We start from the raw sequence: 23,463 nt of genomic DNA on the forward strand, positions 1-23,463 counted from the left end.
ATGGCTAGTTGCAGTGTTGCAGAACGCTGGAACTGCGACCACTTTTCAACACCTTTTCGCGCGATCGCGATCGCCTTCTCCGTGAAAAATTACAATAAATTAATAAATTTAGTGCAACATTTAATATAATAAGCAAAAACAAGTGCGTTGGCGTTCGCGTGGCACTGTGCGTGGAATTGTGTGTGACAGGCAAAAATCGAAACGAAGCCAGAGAAAGGCAAGCCAACAACAACAACAGTGAATGGGGAGGGGGCCAAAGCCAAAAGCCACAAAAATAGTGAGAATCAAAGTTTAATGCTGCAACACGGATTCGAAATCTACAAAGGCAACAACACCTGGTGCTTCACTGTACGTGCCACATATCATATTCATTTGGTGAGTGGGAGGAAGGGCATTGAAATATTTAAACAAAGAGAGCAAAAGAGAGAGAGAAAGGATCTCTCGCACACACACAGCCACGTAAAAGTGTCTGGCGAATTGCAATTGTGTGAGGGGTGTAAGGGGCAGAGGGGCCCGAGCAGCTGCTTTTCCCCAAAAACAAAATTGGTGAAAACAACATACGTGCACACTCACACGCATCCAACAAAAAACACATTTACACATATGCAACAAGTTGTGCATGCAACTTGGGCAACTGCTTGGGAAGGGGGGTTTGGTTGATTTCCCCATCGTTTACCGTTCATTTTCGGACATTTTTGCTTTTTATCTACTATTGCGTAGTGCCGCTGTCGCGCGCTGCCAATGTCACCTGTCTTTATGCGCTGCTCTCGCATATTCGCTCTCTCTCTCTCGCTCCCACACTGGTTTTTATCTCTCTGGTGCCGTTAACTCTGACACAGACGGTCGACTCGACGATCTACGTGTCCCTTTCGCACGCCCATTTGCCCGTTGCTTCTCAGTGCACGTAACTGTATTTGGCATGCGCGCTTGTGTGTGTGGGGGAGAGTGAGAGTGTGTATGCATATTTCCGCCTGTTGATAACAGAACAACTGCTTCGATATGGGTGGCGCAGGGGGATCCACCATGGCCTTAATTCTTATGGAAATATGCATAGTCCGAATATCGGTTATATTTCCATTCTCCCCTCTCCTCCGCCCCATGGTCCCAATTTCTAATCGCAAAGTGACAATATTGATTTTCCATACGTGTGACTGTGTGGGTGCGGGTTATACCCTTTCCAGAGAAAGCATTTCAGGGCACATGCATAGGAGTTGATTTGCTAATGTGATATTTTTGCTCCATTTACCATGACATGACATGACATAAATATATCGTAGAAGAGTTTCCCTCAATCTCTGGAGAAGGTGCCCGCCCCACGGGCCCAGGGTATCTTATCTTCGTTGCTCCAAACTGTAACTCTCACGAGATTGTAGCACCTTATCAATAACAATAGCCTGTCATTGTTTCACTCTTGTTTTTTTTACTGGCAACAGTTAGTATTAGGGAAACAAGTTCACAAAACGTTTGCACTTTGCTGCCCCGAACAGATTCTGTAGCTGTATCTGTATCTGTATCTGTGTCGCTGTACGAGTTGTATCTGTGTCCGTAATTGCTGCCATTTCATATTACGTCTTTGTGTTGTTGCTGTTTCAGCGGGAATTTCCCGGCATGAACCGAGGTGATAGTACAAATATACTAGAGGTTCATAAGTTATAAATATGTATACAAATATGTACAATGAAATGCTGAAAATGCTGTTGATCTGGTGCAGCTTACAAGTGCTCCCCGCAGTTGGTGCGGGTCTCTCGAAAACTTTCCATTTCTATCCGTACTCCGTACACAATGAAAAGTTCCCACCACATTGCGAGTTCGAGTAGAATCAATCTTATCAGTTTTCTGCATAAAATTGGCTTTACTTTTTATGACAGTATATATGTCCTCACCCGCCCAGAGATAAGCCGGGTGGCACCTCTCTAATGAAACCCCTCCATGGAACACACCTTTTGGCTTGGACAGGCGCCTAAAAATAACTCCCATATTGATTATTTTCACATTTCCGAACAGAACAGAGCAGAAAAGATCTTTGAAGAAGCTCATTCTCACACAGAAAGATAAAGAGAGAGGGAGAGAGTATACGATCGATTATAAATAAATAAATAAATAAATAACCCGCATATATAGTATTATTGCCTTTTATTTTCGCACTACGTGGATCGGGCAGGACAGGAGAAGAGTTCCATTCAAGCTCCCCCTCTCCCCATCCCCTCGCCTGTGCCTCTCCTGTCTTTTCCATTTTCAATTCTAAAAGTCGCGCCAATGACGTCAGTCCCAAGGCCTGACGTCTGCACAAAATTCCGCAAAACGCCTCTTCAAATTATTGGCAAGCAGACGGAACGGAGAGAGTACGGCGGAGAAGAGAGAGAGAGAAGACGCCGAGAAGAGTGGGAGGAAAAGAAAAGCAGAGCACAAAAATATTGTACAAAATTAAAATATTTTTGTTCCATTTCTCAGTGTGTTTGTTTTTCTTTTTCTTTCCTCCATTTTATGTTGTCTCCTGCATTTGATTTATAATTTTCACAATTTCCAATGTTCTCTCTCCCTCTCTCTCTCACACTGCGTTAAATTCCAAATATTTGTTGTCTTTTCCACAAGAAATAAGTGAAAGTTGTTTTCCCTGTTATTTATTTTTTACGGCAGCTTCTGTTTCTACGTTCTGCTTCTGTTATTATGGTATTTTTGTTGTACTCTTCGGTTAGTTCTTGTTTTTACGCATTGTCTTTCCCTTTGTCGTCCGTCCATATGTTTTGTGTTCCCCAAAAGTGGGGGAATGGGGGAAGGAGGAGAATCTCTTGGTACGTAGTTCCTTTAGCAATCTATTTTTTCGGTAATTTCTTTTTTTTCCCATCCCCACAAAATTATTTATATCTATGTATTTTTATTTTTGACACGCCAGACAGCGAGATTTCCGGTCAATATGCATTGATACTCTCCTCAAGTCTCAATGGTGCGGCCCGGGACCCTGGCCTTCAGGGGGGACTGACAGTTCGTTTAATTCCCATAGATTTCGGTTATCAGATTGATTTGTTTGATGGACACTGGGATTTGTGGCCTCCTCTGGGGCTGTAAATCGAGCTGAGATCGGGAGATAGAAAACCACAGTACTTCTTCTTCTGTTTTCAATCTATTATCCCTTATTGATTTCAGAGCTCTGAACGCTTCCGATTAGATCCCAATATCTCTGATCATTGGGAAATTCCCCATCTCATCCCATTTTCATGTGCCACCTCCTCCAACGCTGCCTCTCCGTTCTATTTTCCCATTCAATGAATGGAAATTTTGTTCCACTAATTACAAGAGCTTCCTCCTCCACTTCCCTTCCACCTTCAATGTACAATCCCCACGCAATCCATGATCCACATTGTGGATCCTAAGCAACCCGTGGGCAGGGCGCAGCCATAATTTTAATGACTTTGTAAACTTTTTGTTGTTTTTGTTTGAATGTGTTTTCCCCATAGTTTTTCTTTTTTGTGTGTTTGTTTTTATGCTCTTTTGGCACACAGTGCGAAATTGTTGTTGCGTGCTCTGTTTTTATTTGTATCGTTGTTATTATTTCTTAGCAACTTTTATGTTTGCTTTTGCGTGTCCTCGAAATAAACACACAAAAGATCCAAAGTACCAAACGTGAAGAAGACAAATGATGTTTTACCTGAAGCATCAGTACATATTTCGAATATATTGAAATTGATGTGAACAGTACGTTTCGAAACTCTCGTAATACCTACTGGGAATATATGCTACTCTTCTTTCCCCTCTTCATCTGCCTCTCCCTTCGAGCTTAGTTTAGCATTGTTTAGCCCTGCAATCTACTCTTAATGATAACTGCCCCTATTCATTTGTAGTTGATAATCCAGAGAAGACTTGACATAAGACAGATGACAGCGAAACGCACTGTACACGGTAAATGTATGTAGACTCTACATAGCCCATGGGAATGCATATGATGTCTGTATCCATTATCATTCCACACGTGTACTCTCAGTTTCTTCTTTACACTAGACAGAGGAGAGCATGAGCAAATATTGCAGTACATTTGACGTCGATTTCCGATTCTGCATTCTGGCATTACAGCTGGCATATGTGTATGTATTTGGATCTCCTGCTATCTGCCTGCATCTGCAGCTCTATCTCTATCTGTGTTTTCGTGTGTCTATCTATCTGTAGGTGTATCTGCATCTGTGTGTATCTGTGTATCTGGCTAATTGTGAAGGTCGTTTACGTCTGCAGTCGATCGCCTTTCTCTCTGGCTCTTGTTGTTGTTATTGTTGCGTCTGCCACCACCCGCTACAAAAGGCCGAACGGCAGACGAAGAACACGAAGGAAAAGCACACAAAATTAATTTTCATTCCCTCCCGCTCTGTCCCTCCGATACGATTTTATCTCTTTTCCACCCCTCGAAAATTCCTAACCAAACAAAAAAAAAGAAACCGAAAAGGAGAAGAGAATTTGTTTATATGTATTTATACGCTAAATATTTTCAAATATCAGATCGCAATTTGCGTGTTCCGCTCATCTCCCATCCCATCCAATGCCCGCCCCATCCAGCCCATATGTACATACAAAAGATGTTCGGAAGGGGGGGACTTGGAATTTGATTTTATGGAAAGGCCACATTTCAAGAGGCATTATAATTCTGTGAGGTTTTTCTCATCTTTAATGGCTTCTTAATTTCGCACGGATCTCGAAATGTTTGCCATCCCACTCCGGCGAAGAGTATTGAGTTTTGTTTAGTTTGAGATTTAAAATAAACAAAAATGTGCTGAAAAATATGGATAGTTTAGTTTTGGATACACTGACTTTGATCGATTACTTTTATGGGAGATATGAGGGTCGGCCACCGATAAATCAATTTCATTAGCGGACATTTCTCTGGAAACGTTTTAGCCACAATCCTCTTCATCTCAGGCATTACCCAAACATCTACTTGAAGTCGTAATACCCTGTCTGCATACAAGAGGGTATACAATATAAAAGCTGGAATAGAACACACAGCAGGGGGAAAACAACAACTAAATCGAGATACATTTATAATTTATTATTTATGCTTTGGTGGCCAATTTTAATGGCGCCATCGCTTGCAAATGAAGTGCTATATTTTATAATTTATTTGCATCTCTTTTACACTCGGACATGGTTCCGTTTCTGTGTCTGTGTCTGTTTCTGCTTCTGTTTTGGGGTTTATTGTTTGTTTTTATTAATTTTGTCAGAGTTTTTTTCTAGTTATTTTTGTGGCCATCCCCTGGGAAAACAGGTGAGCCGCTGCCGCTGCCGCTGCCGCTGCGACTGCCGCTGCGAGGGCGGTTCTTTCTAATACTGGGCTAAGCCAGGGGTTTATCTAAGAGTTTTTCATGGACCGGCAATTAAATGTTGATCCCATTTGATGGCTACATATTTCGTTTTTTTTGTTAACTCTTTCACCTCAGAACGAAATATCATTAATTTGGTTACAAATTGTTTTCTCTATTCAAAGATAAAGATATACAGATACTCGTACATATACATACATACATATGTACATACATACATATGTACATACATATATGCATATATCAAATATTTCATTCAATTTTCTTTGGTTTTCGATGTGTTTGTGCAACACCCACACAAAAGTTTATTTTTATAAAATAAAGAGAGAAACAGAGGGAGAGCCCCACCTATACAATTGCCATAAAACCAAATTAAAATTTCTTTTTTAAATGCTGGTGCAAAAATATTGAATGATTTAATTGATTCGCTGCGGTTTCTCTACACCTTTGTCAGCGTGTCTCTGGTTCTGCGTATGCGTAATGCACGATATTTAAATAATTTATAAATTGATTCTAACCACAATTTGATATGGGTATATATGAAATGTAAATTACTTAACTTTAAAAAAGACAAAAAGATCGTAAAGCATACTCGGCTCGTTTAGTCATGTTATAGGGGATCGAAACATATGATAGAACCAAATCAGTTTCAAAGAAACGATCAACCTATGAGGGTATCCACAGGTTCGGTTGCCCATTCTGTGTTTTCTCTCGTGATTTTTTGTTTACGCTCTCCCAAACATTTTCACACAGAAACACAAATGCACAGACAGCAGACGATTGCACGAATATTTGTGTAAGTATCTGTGTTTTCTGCTCATTTTCCTCGCAGTATTTTCCGTCGTTTGATTCTCGAAAATCTGCGATCTTTGGTTGTTCAGTTTATCGCTGGCATTTAAGGCGTTCGAAACGCGCACAAAAATCGAAGACAGAAGATCGAAAGAAAGATATTTCTTGTGGGGAAAACTGCGTGAGATTTTCTCAATTAAAGTCGGGAAAAACCATCAGAAATGGCAATACAATTTATCAAGTGTGTTTAAAAAAGGAATAACTGCAATTTGTGTGTGCGCAGAATCGACAGAGAATTGCTGAGAATAATGTGAAAAATGTTAAAGTTTAAATTCAAACATTGAAAAAGTAGCAAAGAAAAGAAAAGTGCAATAAAAACAAGACAAATTACACAAAATAACACTAAAAGAATAATTTGGAATATTTCTAAACATAAAATCAAGACCATAATTCTCTACTTTCAATAGTAATCAACAAATAGAAACCTCTTCACGTTTGCAACTCTCTTAATCAGTTTTCATCGACATAATGTAAGTGGAGGTGGATATGGATACTTACAGATACAGATACAGATACAAATACCGCTCGTATTATGCACAGATATGCTTTCATCTATACCTGAACCATTATCTCTATGGGGTGTATGTATGTGTACATATATCTGTAGATGTTTTTTGTGTACTATATAGGGAAACGGATTATTTATCACTGCCATCCTTGACAATGGCCGACAGTCCGAAGTCGAGGGACGTTCAGCGACAGAGATAAAGACAATATGGCACATCGATCGTTGTGTCATAAATATTTTTAAATACATCCAAGAGATCTCTCTGCCGCTTTTCTCTTGCCGTTTTTTAGAAACAATATAATTTGAAAGCCTCTTAGTTAATGTTCTAAATCGGGCCATGGATTCACCCGCATGCAACGCACGCAGCCGGTTGGGTACGGGGCAGATACTAATTGAATTAGTGGCATCACCTGACTGACATTCCCTTCTCTTCTTTGCTCTTTCCGCAGGTCTGCAGCTGTGACAAATGATGGCCTAAAATGGCGGCTACACCACCAATGCCGCCCGGATCAAACAGTTACCAATTGAATGGCAGCAGCAGCGGAATCAGCAACAGCAACAGCAAGAATCCAGCAGAGGGAAACACCAACAATATAAGCGAGGCAATTCATCAGCACTTTCTGCGGAAGAAGGACGCTCCACCGACGAGGCTGAGGAGTCAGAGGAGTCGCTGCGGCAGCTATGAGCAGCTGGAGCTGCTGGAGCATCCACAGCCAGCAGCAGCAGAGGGAGAGGCGTCACCAGCAGAAGCAGAAGCAGAAGCAGCAGCAGCAGCAGGAGGAGAGGCTGGACGCAAGCAGAGCACGCACTGCCACTGCACGAACATCAGTATCATGCACCTGTTCCACGAGATGAAGCAGGAGTTCCCCACGATACCCGATGCCATAGTGACGCAGTGCGTCAGCGAGAACTGCCACCAGCGCGATAACTGTATACAAATGTTAAAGAAGGAGCTGGCCCTGCATCCGATACCTGCACAGAGCTACCCGGCCAAGGTGTTGCAGCAACAGCAACAGCGGCAGGCCAAGCCTCCCACCCCACTGAAGCCATCGAGAGTGGCACCAACCCAACCCCCAGAACCCAGCCAGAATGGGAGTGGGAATGGCAATGGCGATGCCAGCCCCAGCCCCACCCACAGTCCGAGTCCCCAGCCCAGGCCGCGACCCACCACGCTCAATCTGCAGCGACAGCTGAACGCCCAGCTGCAGCAGAAGATTCAGCAGCGACAGCAGAGGCAGCAGCGCGACCAGCAGCCACCGCAGCTGACGCCGACGTCGCTGACCAAGCCACTGCGCAGAGCGCCACCCCTGCCGCCGGCACCCGGGCCCCCGCTGGCACCCAAGCCGAGCTTCTCCAACGATTCCTCCTGCCTCACCAGCCCCATGAGCTCCAGCGAATCGGAATTCTCACTCAACGCCGTCTCCTTATCATCGCCGACGTCAGCAACTAGAGCGACAGCAGCAGCACCATCAGCAGCAGCGACCGCGGCGACAGCGACGGCGACAACGCCTCAACAAGCCTCTCCGGTGCGGCACCGTTCAGTCATCAATCTGCAGCCAGAGCTGCCGTATGCACGCGATTTCCTCAGCAACTGCAGCGCCCTCTCGCCAGCGTTGACGCCACCGACGTTGCCCGGCTCACCTGGCTCGGCCTCCGCCGTCTCGCCGGGTCGCAAGAGCTTCACCTCGCTCAATCTCACGTTACGCCAGCCGACGGGCGGCGCCCAGTCCGCGATCGACATCACCGCCGGTCCGGCGCCCAGCGGCCAGGGCAGCGGCATCACCTACTCGAGCGTCAGCTTCGACGCACGCCGGGGGACGCACAAGAACTTCCAGCTGACGGTCACCGACGAGGGCAGCGTCTTCAGCGCGGGCTGCATCCGTCCCCAGGCGCCGTACGCCGCGTGTGAGCCGCAGCAGCAGACAGCAGTTCCTCCGCCACGCCAGCCCCCGCCGGTGGCGTCGCTTCTCTCCACCGATGGACTTTCTCCCTCGGACTGTGACATGCCGGAAGTATTCCCCTATCCCACGCAGGCCCAGAACCACGTTGTCGCCTCCAACTACAACACGAACCATGCCGCGGATAACAACAACGGCGTCAGCAGCAGCCACGACAGCAGTCCCGTCAGCATGCCCCTCTATGCCGGAGTCCTCGAGGAGTGCGATCCTGAAGGTGGGTTCATCAAGTCGCAGCCTATCTCTGGGCCATTGTAATTTCCATCATTTCGTTTCCGTGTGGCTCTAGCATGGCGAGTGCCTTCCTACACATGTACCGACATGGGTTCCAGTGTGCTCTGCGCCTTATCGAGCCACCCAGACGGCGTCGTAGTTTCGGTTGGTGTTTCGCTTATCGGTGCAGGTTCGCCCCAATATTGTTTACAATTGATAACGAAATTGAATTACGCCCCGAAATAGAATTAGCGGGAGTTCTCTGCCACAAGAGAGAGAGCGCACATTTATTCGTAGGAAGTAGTAAACCTCTTAGCCAAGGGCAACAGATCGTTAGCTCATGGGCAAGGCAGGGCTAGGGTTCAAGGCTTTCCCATGTCCATTGGGTGGTGGTGTTACCCTCTAATATGATTGATATCGGGTTTATAGTAGAGTTTATGCTCCAAACCAGTTGAATTATCAAGTAAAGCTGAAAGGCTAAAATGTAGGAAAATTAAGGTATTGACGTCACGGAATAGAATAGAATTCCACAACTAAAGACACCAGACGGTAGTTGGTTATCAGGCCAGAGAGACAGATATCAAATATAATCTATTGCCTGGCGATTGAATTGAGCATTGAATCTGTTGGGAAATATCTGCTGATGGTCTCCTCTGTGTTCATTTTTCAACTTTGTTGCATTTGATTTACCCTTTTGCAGAATATACGATATATTCACAAAACGATCCCCTATGTTCACCCACACACACACACACTCACACACACATATGACACTAATGAGTACGTTTATAGCACGCCCACGCGCTCTGAACAACTTTATAGATTGAAATGTCTTTTGTCTGGCTTCTGCTTTGGCTGTGTTTTCTTGCTCTTTCGGCGTCGTTCAAGTTCACGGCGAAACAGTGAAAAGTAGACGGGAAAATAGAGGACGGATGGGGGGACGGATGCATTAAGCATACGCAGCGTGGGCACCGCTGAGCTGACGGCTTTTCCACTTTGACATTTAATCACGCGACAATCGACGTCCGAATCGTCGGCCATTAGAAGCACTTTAAATGTCGTCGCCTTTCAGCCGGAATTCAGTTTGGAATTCGTCGACGGCAACACTTTTCGCCCATTAATGAATTAATTTTTCAATTAAAATGCTTCCCATTCCCCATTTACACGATGGATAGAGGGATGGGATGAGATGAGATCCCTTGGCCCACTGCCCTGTTGGCTATTTCCGTTGGAGATCTATCAGAGACGCGTCTAAAAATAGTCTAAAACAGTCGAAAAGTCGCACAAATCAAAATACGAAATGCATCAAAAGATCATTCTATTTATAGTGCTATACATGAACATTGTTAGAGTACAGGAGGGGTATATGCGGTCCGTGTGGATGTACGCAACAGTCAGCAGAAGGAAGGATTTCCGGACACCATAAATTGGGAATATTCTAGATCTTCCGATCAGCACTCGCCGATGAATACTTTTGTCACAACAAAGTTGCAGAGTGCATATTCCCCAGATACATATGTACCTAGCGTTATATTGAACAAAATAATAATCATTTATTTTTACCTATTTTCTCGCGTAGAAATAAATTATTATTAGATTGATTTTTCGGTTGTGGCTGTGGCTGTGGCTGCCCATTGCTCTCTGCTTGCGCATTTTCACTAAATTTATCTTTCGCTTTAAATATAAATTCTGTTTATGAACCAACCCGAACCGAACCGAACCTTCCCCTGCCCAGCAGGGCAGGCAGGCCGAAGAGCCACGCGAGTATTTTTAGCCTCAAAACAGAGTAATAAAATGTGAGGTATTGGCCAGTACAAATAACTTTCGGCCAACATTAGGAACATTGCGAAATCATTTCACATGTGTTGCCAGGCAGCAGAACTTTCCATAATCGATCGATTAACCACTTCTCTAAACACTTCCTCTTCAGCTCGAGCGGCGACCATTGAGCGGCAGAAGAAGCGGCGGGACAAGCTGGCCAATGCTCTGAGGGACAACAAGAAGCGACTGCTCGTTCTCGAGCAGGAGATCAACATACTGACCGAGCCCGTGCCGGTGGGCGAATCTGAAAGACTGGATAGAGATATGAAGAAACTGACTGAGGACTGCCAGCGGCTGCTCAACTTGATCAACGGTGAGTGCAGGAGTGTCCCCATTCATGTTTCTGTGTGCTAATCCTTTTCAAATTTGCCTTTATAGAACACCAAGCGAATGGCTCTGGTGCTGCGCCAAATTCCATGAATCGTCAGAACTCGGCCCCAGCCAACAATAACCAGCAACAACAGCAGCAGCCACAGCCATTCCCACGCCAGCGTCAGACTGGTCGCTCCCAGGCGCCGCCCAGCTCGTTGCGTCTGCACTCGGTGCCGTCCCAGCCAACGGCCCAACCATCTACCCAGCCGGGTCCTGACTTTGTGCAGCACCACAGCAGTGCTCCGACATCAGCCTGCCTGACGCCCCAGCAGCAGCAGCAGCTCCAGCTGCAGCAGGCGCCGCCGCCAACGTATGCCCAGTACTACCAGTTCCAGCAATATCTGCAGCAACAGCGACAGCAGCAGCTCCAGCAATTTCAGCTGCAACAACAGCAGTCGCAACAGCAGCAGCAGCAGCAGCAACCGCAGATGTCTGTGCAGCGTCCGTCAGCAAACGACGAGGAAGAATACCCATCGGACTCGGACGGGGACGAGGATGAGGAGCCACTTGACATGTGGGCCTGCAACATGTGTACATTCCGCAACCATCCGCAATTGAATATTTGCGAGGCCTGTGAGAACGTTAGGATCCAGCCGGGTATGATACGCATTGTCCCCAGCGGAGGTGGCCCTGGAGCTGCTGACGGAGCTGCTGGCTCGTCCGCTGCCAGCCTCGAGCAACAGCAGCAACCGCAGCAGCCCCAGCACCCATATGCATTGCATACATAGCCTTCACCCATCCAGAAACGGAATGCAAAGTTCTCCTAACATGCATGCGCTCGCTTTTGGTTGCTTACCCACACGCTCCGCTGCATGTGTCCTGCTGACTATGGTGGACTTTGAAACTGTGATAGCATTTAAATTAGTATCGTGTGGACACACTGGCCCGGCTCGATAAACTGCGGCTCCACCTGAAAGACATGTCCAAGCAAGCCCCTTCAATTATGATTTATGTAAATTGCAAGTGCCTCAGCATCAGCATCGCTGTAACGACAGCATTAACAGTAACAGTAACACTAACACTAACACTAACAGTAACAGTAACGCTAACAGTAACAGCAACAGTTGCATAGCTCTAAGCAATGAAACAAAACAAAGTTTATTATTTTTAGCATCTTGATCAATAAAGAACGTTATTTAAATATTTAAACCCGCTTCGCCCGTTGTTGCTTTACACGTGTGCACGTCACTCTCATGGGTTGAGTGCAGAATATGTATTTATTTTGTGGCACATTCTCTGCTTTTAGCACCAGTGCTGAGTCGTGAGGATATACATATAACGCTCTCGCCAGGCGAAAATCGTGAGTAGAACTTTGAGGGGAGACCCACGAGATCTGAACAGTAAACTCGAACTTATCTCTTCTTCAGGTATTATACACTCCTGGATACTATCATGACAATTGGCCAAACGCTCACCATAACCACCCAGACAACTCCAGAGATATTTATTGTAATCTACGTTAATCTACGTGTATATTCTATTATTTAATTTGCTCTTTTGGTAACTTATCCTTAAACAATTGTAAATAATACGTAAGGGAATATTTAGACGAATGCTGCTGGCAGCAATTACTGTATTTCTACGTTAGCTAAACCACTATCATACCTTGATTCTGTAAGAAAAGACTTTTAGTAACGTGTCGCATCAACTGAAACTAGAAAATAATTTTCAGAGTGGAAGAATACATTGTACATTTTGTAGGTAATTAACTGGTGAAAACTAACTGAGTTAAGGTTTTCTATAAGAGAAAAGAACACACACAAACAGCCAACAAGCAAAGAAACTTTTGTAAGCTTTTCAAAAGCCGCATATCTAACGAAATTAAAATGCAAGTTGATAGAATCCATTTCGTGTTTTGAACTATCGGACCAATCGATTAATCGACCAACCACCGTGGGTTGAGGTCGTCTTCTCCTCGGTATATTCTGGTATATTTTATGCCTGAGAAGGTGAGTTTCGGTATATTTCTGAGCTTCAGTCACACTATTTCCCACCAAGGCGCTTTAAACGAATCGCACTAACTTTTGTATAAAATTCGGATTAAAAAGTGAAAATAAGGAGAACAGCAAAATGGCACACTTCGTGCACAACCCATGTAAGTTGGAGAACTATGCAAGTGCCCAATGCAAACCCACACAATCGCACGTCTTTTCGTTGCTTCGAAAATCCCACAAACATTGCAAGAACTTCGCCGTTTCCTCTTGCCATTACAGCGGAACAGAACTACTATTTCAAGAACTCCATTGCCTACACAGAAGACCACATTCCAGTGCAGAAGCTCTACATGTTCAAGATCCCAAAGGAAGTAGGTATCCTTCCCTTTTTGAAGCTTTAAACATACTCTGAACCATTGCACCGTCTGTCTCCCCTCGCAGCTGAATAAAGCTACGCTTTATTTGCACTTCTCGAATTTTGGGCGCGTTTTGCGCATGCAATTCGTGGGGAATAATGGCGGTAGACCGCCAAACCGCTTCCATTTCAAGAGTGGCTGGGTTTTCTACGAGAAGACACTGGACGCTGCCAAGTGAGTGGCCTCTCGGCCTGCCCATGACCCTGACCGACACTCTCCACTGATAACTCACCAATATTCCATTCCTAGAGCCTTGCACAGCCGTATACACGATGTGAACGGGTGTCGATTCAATGTGCAAGCCAGTGACAGCTGGCACCAGCCAGATGCCTACGGAGCAGACGCCCAGGATGCGGAAGCGGAGCAACTGGATCCGACAATTTTGAATCTCAACGATTACTGCTTGGAGATGGTGATGCTGTATCTCCCGATGCACGACCAGATGGTCTTAACGCGTACATGCCTACGCTTCCGTGCTGTCTACCAGCAGGCCACGGCCAGACTTCACAGATCTATTGACTTGCACGACTTTGCGAACCTCACTGTGTGGGACCTTCGCGAGTTTTTCAACCTATCCGGAACGTATGTTCAGCACATAACCGGCGAGATTCCGCCTCTCCGCCGCTCTCAGCGCTTGTGCGACTTTCTGTCGACCAATTGCTTGAATTTGAAAACCTTAACGCTGCACAACAGCCCGCTGACACCGCGAAACATGTACAAGATATTCGCCAAGATGACAAAGCTGGAGGCGTTGGAGCTGCCTCAGAATATGCTGACTGACGAGGGCATCTCGGCCCTCAAGAACTGTCGCAGCCTGAAGACGCTCAATATTTCTGGCAACCAAATTATCGGAGCATCCCTAGTCAAGCTATCCCCAACCATTGAATCTCTGACGCTCTCCGGGTGCCCTCGCTTTCAGGGCCACTATCTGTCCAACATCTGCAAGGTGTTGACCAACCTAAAGACCCTTAACTTGAAGGGCATTGACACAATGACCTTTGACGTCTTTCAAACGATGATCAAGGATAACTCGGGCGCTTCTTTGGAGGTACTGCGCATAAGCGCCGGGCCAAGGGAGACGTACGAGTACGTGGCCCAGCTGCCAAACCTTAAGAGCTTGGCCATCTATATCGACCTGCCTGGCCGCACATTGCGCTCGGAGCTCTTCCATCAGCTGGCCGAGCACAAGGCCGAGAAGCTGGAGCGCCTAGAGGTGTATGGAGGCTCCGACTTGTCCCCGGACCTGTTTCTTCTAATTGCCAAACTAAGAGGCCTGCGCATTCTTATCCTACCCGAAGTCCTGGCCATGTCTGACACTGCCCTGACGACGTTTTCAAGCCTCAAAATGCTGGAGCAGATCAACCTAAAGTGCAGCAAGCTGCACGACTCATCGGTCTTTTTTCTCTTCGACGCTTGCCCCAAGCTGCACATCCTCGGCCTGGAAAATTGCGAAGACATTACCGAGAAGCTGGTGCATGGAATCTTCAAGAAGGTGCGCGCGGACATTGACAACAAGGAGAATCAACGCAGATTGCCAGTTCAGCTCTGTGTCTCGGGCACACTAGTCTGTGTCTCGGGCATACAAGTCAAGCATGTGAGTTGGGGGTATGCACTTACTTGTAAAGTGAATTGTTTGACAATTTTTGGTTGAGTTTGCAGCCTCCCGATGTCAAGCCCAAAGATATCCTCGAGGTGAAGTACCATTACGATTGTCTCGATGATGCCATGGACTTTCCCAGCGTGTTTCAAGGCCATGACTTTGGGCAGTATGACTTTGGGCAGTATGACTTTGGGCAGTACGATCTGTACGAGCTGGACGATCTGGACGATCTGGTCGATCTGGATGATCTGGACGATGATTTAGACAGCGATGCCGAGTCGGACTATTACGGCGATGACATGTTCAATGAATTCGAATTCATAAGCGGTGACGACTCTGACTATGAGATTGGCGACCACCCACCCGGATGGTACTTCATGTCCTTGGGTATGCTCCACATAAATAATGCTACTGCTGCTGCTATGCTAATTTTACTTTTTCCACTGTTATCCTTTAGACTGATCTGCCACATCGCTGCATTGATTTTGATTAATTTAAACACACATTTAGATTCAGGAATTTCCCCACTGTTGAGTTCCAAAATGGACTACTTATTATGGACGAATAAAGAAGCTCGAATGGACAATCGTAGTATTGTATTTTCATTTATTTTATATTTAGTTTATGTGTGTTTAAAATTCATTTATTCATTTTATAACTATAAATTGTCGTTCATTTTGTTGAAAACCTAAAAATCATCGTTGTTCACTTTGTGTTTGTTTGTAGTATTGTACGTTCTGCCATGGCAATTTTGCATTTTATTTGCATTAATTAAGCGCTAATTGGTATTTTTTGATTGTTCTTAATTTTTGGGTAGGATTCACTTCGATTTGTGAGGCAAGATTCATTTTAATTGACTTTTGAAAATTGCACCAAAGGGTTTTGCGTTTGACAACATAATTAATTGCAGAAGGAATGAATAAGTAATTAAGTTCACGTTAAATACTAACTAGCTTAAATGGGAAACACTTGAGAATAGCACAATATGTAGATAAATAGGATTAACAATCTCATATATAATTATAGGATACACATATACATATACATATATATAGTTTAAAGCACAGTGAATTTCGTTTGTTGCACTGGAGACAAACATAACACAAATATAATACTTTCACGAGTGTGGAGGGAGGGAGAAGCTTAAACATACAACACCTTCTCTACAGATATGTGATACGCAGTAACAATAATAAAGTTGAGAATCGTTTTCCAAGCATTCAGTTAATAGTTTATAGTTTAAAGTTTAGAGTTATTGTTTAGGTAGCTAACGACGATTCGGGGCAGCTGAGTATTCATTCGATTATTGCTGTTCGCGTGGCTGTGCTGTGCAAATGCGTGGGCGTGGGCAAGGATGAGATTCTGAGGAGGGTGTAAACGTGGCCTAAACTAGGATGCTCTATGTATACTCTATAATACCATGTTCATGCATGTATGTATATGCCTTGTATATAACTATGTATGGTATGCATGTATGTATGTATCTATATTTCTTCTGATAAATTATTGTACTCTCTTGCTAGTGCCAAATGCCATTTGGCCGCATTTTATAATTGTCCAATTGCCATTCCAATTCCATCATGAATCCAATCCATATTCGTTTGAGTATCTCTTTCCTCTCCTTTTGTCCAACATACGAGTATTTGGTTGAGATTATTATTGCATTTGTATTGCTCGCGGCCTCACTTAGAGGGTGACGTCGTGCTCCTCATCGAGCATTTCGACAAAAGCCCGCGGCACGAGTCCCTTCATGAGTCCCTGCTTTGCGTACATGTAATCCTCATTAACGGGCGAGCACTCGGTGACAAATATGACCTACAGATGCAGATGCAGATGCACGCGATTAGATAAGGGTCTGCCACTGTAAGGCCTGCACACTCACCTCGTTCGCGTTCAGATTAAGCTCAGTGTGGTCCTTGGCGTCATATGAGCAGAGGACACGTGCCCGCTGCATTTGATCCGTGTTGACGTGCATGGGCTGATTGGTCGGCCTGTGGCCAGATGATGCCTGATTGCTGCTGCTGTTATTGTTGCCCGGACCAGCACGGGTCGCCGATGGTCCGCCCGGTGCGTTCGACTTGCTGGCACTAGCGTTGCTCTGGTCGAGCGGAATGTATGGTGTCGGGCCTCCCAAGCTGATGGAAGACGCAGAGGCAGATGCAGAGTTTAATGGTGATTGTGATTTGATTATGCTGCTCAAATGGAGATGGAGGCGGGCGCTACGGAAACCGGATTTGATTATGTGCAAAAAACAACAACAGCAACAATAACGACAAGTAAAAACCTATCGCTTAAATTACGTATAAGACTTTTTTGTATAAATAATGTTAACTGGAATCTGGTTGGAATCAATTTTTTGTAGTTTTCTTATTGAAAGCCGCAAAAGAATTTGCATTGAGATTAAACTGTGGATATGGCTGTCGGATCGAATTCGATGTTAAAGTCTTCGAGGAGATTCGTTAGGGACTTGTCAATTTCACTATCGCTATATAGGGCTACTCCCACTAGGGAGTCGGAATCACAGGAATGCATCGACACAGAGCTGGGAGGCCCACCAACATCAACATCTTCGCTATTGATGCGCAGGCGCGGCTTGGGATGCTGCATTCTGTAAGACCACAAAACAATAACCGAGAGTGAGACGATCAGTGGCTAGCTCGCGGCCGCGACCATCCTACACATAGTGCACGAGATTTGCTGTTGGTGCCTAGTCGATAGTCTTTTTGCTCGTCTGTCATCAGCATCATCTTTAACATCATCATCATCTTCTTTGGTCACCTGGTGGTGGATACTCACTTGGCCAGCTCCCGCTGCAGCTGCTCCATGACATCGCCGCACTGCTTGTAGTAGCGCACCTGCGTCTGGATAAAGGCATGCAGATGGCGCAAGTGGGAGGCCTGCGATGTGCTAATCCCGTCCAGCAGCAGCTTCGTTATTTCCGACTGGCGGTCAAACTCGGCCTGGGCCACGCGCAAGTCGCGCTCTGCCTGTGAAGAGAGAATAAATTAGTGATCTGGTGCAGCATGACCGATGAGGCATAGGTTTGGGCATGGTCCAAGGTCTGATACCTGTTCCAAGGCAGCCTCTGGCGAGATGCCATCTTTCTGTGAACCACAATAAATCAAACCAACACAATCCACACAAAGGCAGCGCAAAGCAAAGTAGGAAAAATATCGAAAGTCAATAAGTCACCACTCCTCCCCGTTTTCACGACCACCCTTGAGCTCCCACGACTCACCGACTGCTGGCCCAGCATGCTGCGCGCCTTCTTCACACGGTTCTTGCAGGCGTCCAGATCCAAGCGCTTCGTATCGAGGATGCCGCGCTCTTTGCTAATGGTCTTCATTTCGCCCTCCAAGAATTTTCGCAACGGTTGCGTAAAGCAAATGCCCGAGGTGGCTATGAAGTCGTGCTCGCACTGGCCCAGCTTTTGCTCGGCCTGCCCGACCTTGATTAGGGCCTGGCCGTAGGGCAAGTCTTGTCCAAAGTCCCCGCCGGCCTCAATCATGTCCAAGGCCAAGTGCTCCAGATTACTCAATCGCTTGGGCTTCGACTTTTCTATCTTTTCGAATATGTAATCTTCGACACGGTTCTGTGGATTCGGTATGAGCACCGATTCTGTGTCCTTCACGAGCTTCTCCGTCCATGTCTTGGTCACGTCGGCACGCTCGGCAAGATTTTGGAAATGCAAGTCGTATTCGGTGCGTTCGGTGGTGCCAAGCTTCTCCTCGGTCAGCTGCAGGGTAAAAGGGCAAAGAGCGTCAGTGCTGAGTGCTTGTATGGGCCCCAAGCCCAACCCCCAAAAGCCCTTTCATCCCCACCCGTTTTTTCTCGCACCCATCATTGATTTCTTTACCTGCACCACCCGCGATATTGTGCTGCCTGCCTCCTTCACCAGGTTCTTCATGTTGAAATGGGGCAGATTTATGTTCATTTTGGAGTTGTTTTACTTCCCAGCCACTTATGAAATGTTATTTTATTTTATTTGTTCGAATTGGTTTTCTATTTAAAGTAGGGATGTCAAAAAGATATCAATCGATATCGATATTTTTTTACAATATTTCACAATCTTGATATTTCTTTGCGATATGTTTTCATATTATATGTTTTTTTTTGATATTTAATCGCTACAGCGAAATTGGTTGGTCGCAGAGATGAGTCCGCATTGACCAGATACTTCAGTTTTGTGTTGAATATTATAAAAAAGTTACTGAAAATTTTGAACTCAAAAAAAGAGTTGTTTGCCGAACGAACACTAGAAATAGAATGATGATATTATATGTTTGGTACTAACCACACGATATAAATAAATAAAATTTCTATTTCTAGTGTTCGTTCGGCAAACAACTGTTTTTTGAGTTCAAAATTTTCAGTAACTTTTTTATAATATTCAACACAAAACTGAAGTACCTGGTCAATGCGGACTCATCTCTGCGACCAACCAATTTCGCAGTAGCGAAACGAGAAGGGACGTGTGAGACGCTTCTTACGCGTCACAACTTTTATACCCGGCACTCAGTACTACATCTGCACTTTAGCGGTTATTTGTCAAATTTTACATTTTTTCTTCATCTGTCATCTACATCAACAACACTGCTCACGCCAGCACGCTCCTTTAGCTCGCCACCCTCCCCTATAGAAACACTGTAGAGTCGTGGCAGAGGCAGAGGCAGAGACGTGTCAGGGGTAGAGGCCATAAACAGCGCGAAGCAGAGTGTGAATGCTGCGGGACGGGGTGGGTTTGGCCACTGCAAATTAATTTCGTCATTGTGGCTATAATAATGATCCAATCGGATCCCAATTTGGTGATCCGATAGATATAGTCATTCCCTACGGAATTTAGTTTTCTGCTATCTTTAAAATTGTAGATTTGGGAGGTTTTCGCCCTTTTGGGGGGCGGAAGGGGGCGGGGCTCATTTTTGAAATACACTGGTTTCAGTGTGAGCATACAGCAGTCTGGTGCCAAAATTTGGTGGCTCTAGCTCTTATAGTCTCTGAGAACTAGCCGACAAACAAGACGGACAGACGGACGGACGGACAGACGGACAGACAGACATGGCTCAATCGACTCGGCTATTGATGCTGATCAAGAATATAAATACTTTATGGGGTCGGAAACGTTTCCTTCTGTGCGTTACATACAACCGTTATCCGCACAAATAAAATATACCCTATTTACTCTTCGAGTACCGGGTATAAAAAAAACTAAATAAATGGGGTATATTGTATTTGTGTACAAAAGTTGATGTGTGTAACGCACAGAAGGAAGAATATATTCTTGATCAGCATCAATAGCCGAGTCGATAGAGCCATGTCTCTCTGTCCGTACATATAACGTACATGTTAGCCCATTTTCCTCGATTTCGATGTTCTATTTGAAATTACTGGCTAGTTAGGAGTCTCCGCGCTAAAACAATAATTTTACCCGATTTATCAAACAATTCTCCACAAGATTGGCTAGTTTTCACGACTTCCTCTTGTAGGAATGTTTACATATTAAAGGGACTAAGGGATTTTTTGTTTTTCAAATGTTTGCCCTCCAGCGGATTACCCATGGATTAAATTAAAACTTGCATTTTTATTAAAAGCTAGGGAAAGTTAAGTCTAAGGAGGATACTGTAGATGGGCACCGAGCCTAATTAATCTGCTTCCAGAAGCCGCCACAATGGCAATGCAGCCACTTGTTGAACCAGGCCTTCAGAGCCGAAGTCTTGGCCACTTTGTTGGCATTGTTGACAAAGACAAAGCCACAGCGGGCGCATCGTCTGATGGTAGTGGGATGGGCGCCGAGCTGCAGATTGCTGACGCCATCTTTCACCGACCTGGCAAACACCACATCCTCCATCTCCATGTCCTGCAGACACGTCGGCTCCACCAGGGAGGTGAACATGAGGTGGCCCGACTTCACGGCAGCAAATCCCTGGGCACTGAGCAGCGTCGTCGGGTTGAATTTGTTCAGCTGAGGAATGAGAAGCTGCTTCGAGAGCAGACTGCACTCGTCCAAGAGCATCTCGTCCGGCTCTGCGGGGTTCTGGGCCAGGCGCGTGAGCAGGCGGAACAGAATGACCAGCACGTCAATGTTCTCCATGATCTTGGTGTAGACGGGCAGGCATTGGGTGTTCAGCAGGCCCCAGATGCGAATCATCACGAGCAACTCCCTCAGACTGCTAATGGCGTTGATGTCCCGGCTGATGTCGTAGCTGGGACGCTTCCCCGACAGTTTGCACTTCATCACCTCTTCGGGCAGGCGGTTGAGCATGTTGACCGCCAGATCGGTGACCCACTGGATCAGTGGCTGAAGGCTCTGCAGCATCACTGGCTCCACGGTGAAGTCCTTGGCATCGAGGTTCAGCATCACAGTGTCCACGTCCGGTATGGACTCGTTCAGCTTCGTCGTCAGGTTGTCGGCGGGCCCTTTGTCCTGGTATCCGAGGTCGGAGGGGCGCAGAAGGCTCTTGAAGGTGGTGGATATGGCATGAAGGATGATCAGATTGTCAAACTCCTGCTGCTGCACGCGGCACAGATTGCTCTTGAGGGCCAGGAAGTTGGCGTAGTAATAATTCTTCACAAAGGAAGGCTGGCGCGAAAAGTTGTCCGTCAGCTTCTCCACCAAAGGCTCCAGGCTGCCAAGGTTCAGCAGCAGCACGTCGCTGGCATCGCAGCCCGTGACGATGCAGTACTCCAGCAGGAGCAAGGCGGATCCACTCTGCTTCAGCGGGGGCGCCTGCATGGCATACAGCTGGGCGTGCGTATCGAAGATCAGGAGCATTTGGCTGGTGGGCGTGAGGTCGCCGCTCACGAATTTCACTCCACTGCCGTCGGACACGGACACTTTGTCGAACTGCGTGTGGTTCAGCTGCTTCAGAGAGTTGGGCTCCAGCACCTGCACACTGTTGTCCTGGAGTATAGCATAGACCGGGGAGCAGTCCGAGGCGGTCGGCACAAGGCGTGTGAGGCAGAGGTCGGCAAGCGGCGCATTCAAATGGAGTTTGGCCACCTGCTCCCAGCTTTCCGACTGCACGAACTCATTTCCCTTGTTGGAGCCGCCTCCCTGCAGCAGGGTGTGCACACTCTGATGCCTGCGCGTGAGGGTCCACTGCTCCAGCAAGCTGCCGCCCTCTGGGCAGGAGTAGGCTATGAAGATCACGTCGTCGTTGGCCACCCGCGTCCACTTCAGGTGACTGATGAGCTTGCCCTCGAGCGGATTGAGGAATATGCTGGCCTGCGACTCGGACTTGATGGCCATGTGCTGCTCCAGGCCCAGGTCTCCTTCCATCATCAGGGAAATCTTGAAGCACTGCACGAGCTGCTGCTGCCAGCCACAGCTGAAGGCCACATTGACGGCTCCCGAGGTTCTCGGCGCCATGCTGCAGTGCTCTATGAAGCTCCTGGAGATGCCAATGCTGTGCATGACGGGCGTCAGCTCAACAATCTCGCTGCCGGCACCCTCGGTGCTGGGGAACTTTTGCAGCAGGGGCAGGCTGAAGGCGCCCAGGAGGCCGGAAGATGTCAGCAGAATGCAGCCCTCGCTGGCCACCCCGCCGAAGCCGCTGAGCGTGGGCCGTTGCTCCAGACGCTCAAACTTCTCCGCATAGTAGGTGTGCTCCTTCTTCTGGGGATTGAACAGGACTCCCTTGCCGTTGTGGAAGAACTTGGCCTCTATGATGTCCTCGCTTGGGATGTTTGCATGGTACTGCAGCAGCCAGATATTGATGGACTGATGCTTGGGCTGCCAAATCTCCACGCGTCCGCCCACATAGCCGAGCAGCAGCTGCTCCCCATTGGCACTCCACTCCAGCACATTGATCAGGGACTTTGAGGAGCACACCTTGTAGTACTCCCACGGCGTCACAATGTCGCTGACATACACATGACTGTTGCTGGCCCCCACAGCCACGCCGGCACCGCTGCTGCTGTCGCCAGGACCATGTGACACTATCGCGCTCTGAAGCGAGCTGAACGCGATAATGTTGCGGGCCGACACAGAGCACAGCACCACTTTTTGGGGGAACACGCTGTCCTTGCCGAACTCCTTGCTCTCCACCTTGTAGAGAATCGTCATTTTGCAAAACAAATTTTTCGTAAACAAAACAATTCGGCAAGCGCAAGAGGTGGACAACCCGTCCTGCCAGTGACGGGCGTAAATATCGAAACTAGCCTAATGGTCGTTCACACCACAACACTTTTCACGGCAACACAAGAGCAGTCTAGTCTGGAACAGATAACTGCGAATACGAGTGTAGTGGGAGTATCGATAGTTCGCACTAATCGCAACACTGCAACTCATCGATAGTCGTTTGTTCAGCTTTTGTTTTGCTTTTTTACTTTTTGGAAATTTATTAATAAATTGGAAATGAATTAATGATTTAATTCATTAAACAACTGCAGTCAAATGAGGAAATCGACACTGTACAGCACAGCTGATTATCGGCTTTTAGTTTGACAGCATCCAAACAAGAGTCGCAAAGTAAACCGGCTTTTTGTTGTTGTTG

At 46.4% G+C, this 23,463-nt stretch overlaps 4 protein-coding genes across 12 annotated transcripts; 2 read left to right on the plus strand and 2 right to left on the minus strand.

Annotated features, from left to right (window-relative positions):
* The first annotated feature begins 51 nt into the window (after positions 1-51).
* LOC117892257 (putative uncharacterized protein DDB_G0271606) lies at positions 52-12,863 on the plus strand. 6 transcript variants are annotated; one of them, XM_034798373.1, is made up of 6 exons: positions 59-375; positions 7,110-8,832; positions 10,759-10,962; positions 11,028-11,618; positions 12,268-12,321; positions 12,389-12,863. In XM_034798373.1, exons 2-6 carry the CDS (start codon positions 7,140-7,142, stop codon positions 12,415-12,417), a joined length of 2,571 nt encoding a protein of 856 aa, XP_034654264.1. In that variant the 5' UTR covers positions 59-375; positions 7,110-7,139; the 3' UTR covers positions 12,418-12,863. The 6 variants fall into 6 exon arrangements, with proteins under 6 accessions (XP_034654263.1, XP_034654262.1, XP_034654264.1 ...); XM_034798368.1 differs by lacking the exons at positions 12,268-12,321; positions 12,389-12,863 and having other exon boundaries at positions 60-375; positions 11,028-12,170; XM_034798369.1 differs by lacking the exons at positions 12,268-12,321; positions 12,389-12,863 and having other exon boundaries at positions 60-348; positions 11,028-12,170.
* Positions 12,864-13,002: 139 nt separating this feature from the next.
* Positions 13,003-15,573, plus strand: LOC117890635. The gene is made up of 6 exons (XM_034795582.1): positions 13,003-13,116; positions 13,235-13,326; positions 13,397-13,545; positions 13,621-14,965; positions 15,031-15,358; positions 15,429-15,573. Exons 1-6 carry the CDS (start codon positions 13,092-13,094, stop codon positions 15,431-15,433), a joined length of 1,944 nt encoding a protein of 647 aa, XP_034651473.1. The 5' UTR covers positions 13,003-13,091; the 3' UTR covers positions 15,434-15,573.
* Positions 15,574-15,762: 189 nt separating this feature from the next.
* LOC117890636 (endophilin-B1) lies at positions 15,763-18,998 on the minus strand. Of its 4 annotated transcripts, none has more exons than XM_034795586.1 (6): positions 18,828-18,998; positions 18,210-18,707; positions 18,040-18,075; positions 17,768-17,958; positions 17,378-17,579; positions 15,763-16,786 (listed from the first exon to the last, which is right to left on the minus strand). In XM_034795586.1, exons 1-6 carry the CDS (start codon positions 18,903-18,905, stop codon positions 16,658-16,660), a joined length of 1,134 nt encoding a protein of 377 aa, XP_034651477.1. In that variant the 5' UTR covers positions 18,906-18,998; the 3' UTR covers positions 15,763-16,657. The 4 variants fall into 4 exon arrangements, with proteins under 4 accessions (XP_034651477.1, XP_034651474.1, XP_034651478.1 ...); XM_034795583.1 differs by lacking the exon at positions 17,378-17,579 and adding an exon at positions 16,854-17,106 and having other exon boundaries at positions 18,828-18,993; XM_034795587.1 differs by lacking the exon at positions 18,040-18,075 and having other exon boundaries at positions 18,828-18,996.
* A 1,548-nt stretch (positions 18,999-20,546) lies between these two features.
* LOC117891040 (mediator of RNA polymerase II transcription subunit 16) lies at positions 20,547-23,107 on the minus strand. The gene has a single exon (XM_034796209.1). The coding sequence runs from the start codon at positions 23,031-23,033 to the stop codon at positions 20,607-20,609; it is 2,427 nt and encodes an 808-aa protein (XP_034652100.1). The 5' UTR covers positions 23,034-23,107; the 3' UTR covers positions 20,547-20,606.
* Between the last annotated feature and the right edge of the window lie 356 nt (positions 23,108-23,463).

Source organism: Drosophila subobscura, chromosome E, assembly GCF_008121235.1.
Source record: "Drosophila subobscura isolate 14011-0131.10 chromosome E, UCBerk_Dsub_1.0, whole genome shotgun sequence".
Taxonomy (NCBI): Eukaryota; Metazoa; Arthropoda; class Insecta; order Diptera; family Drosophilidae; genus Drosophila; species Drosophila subobscura.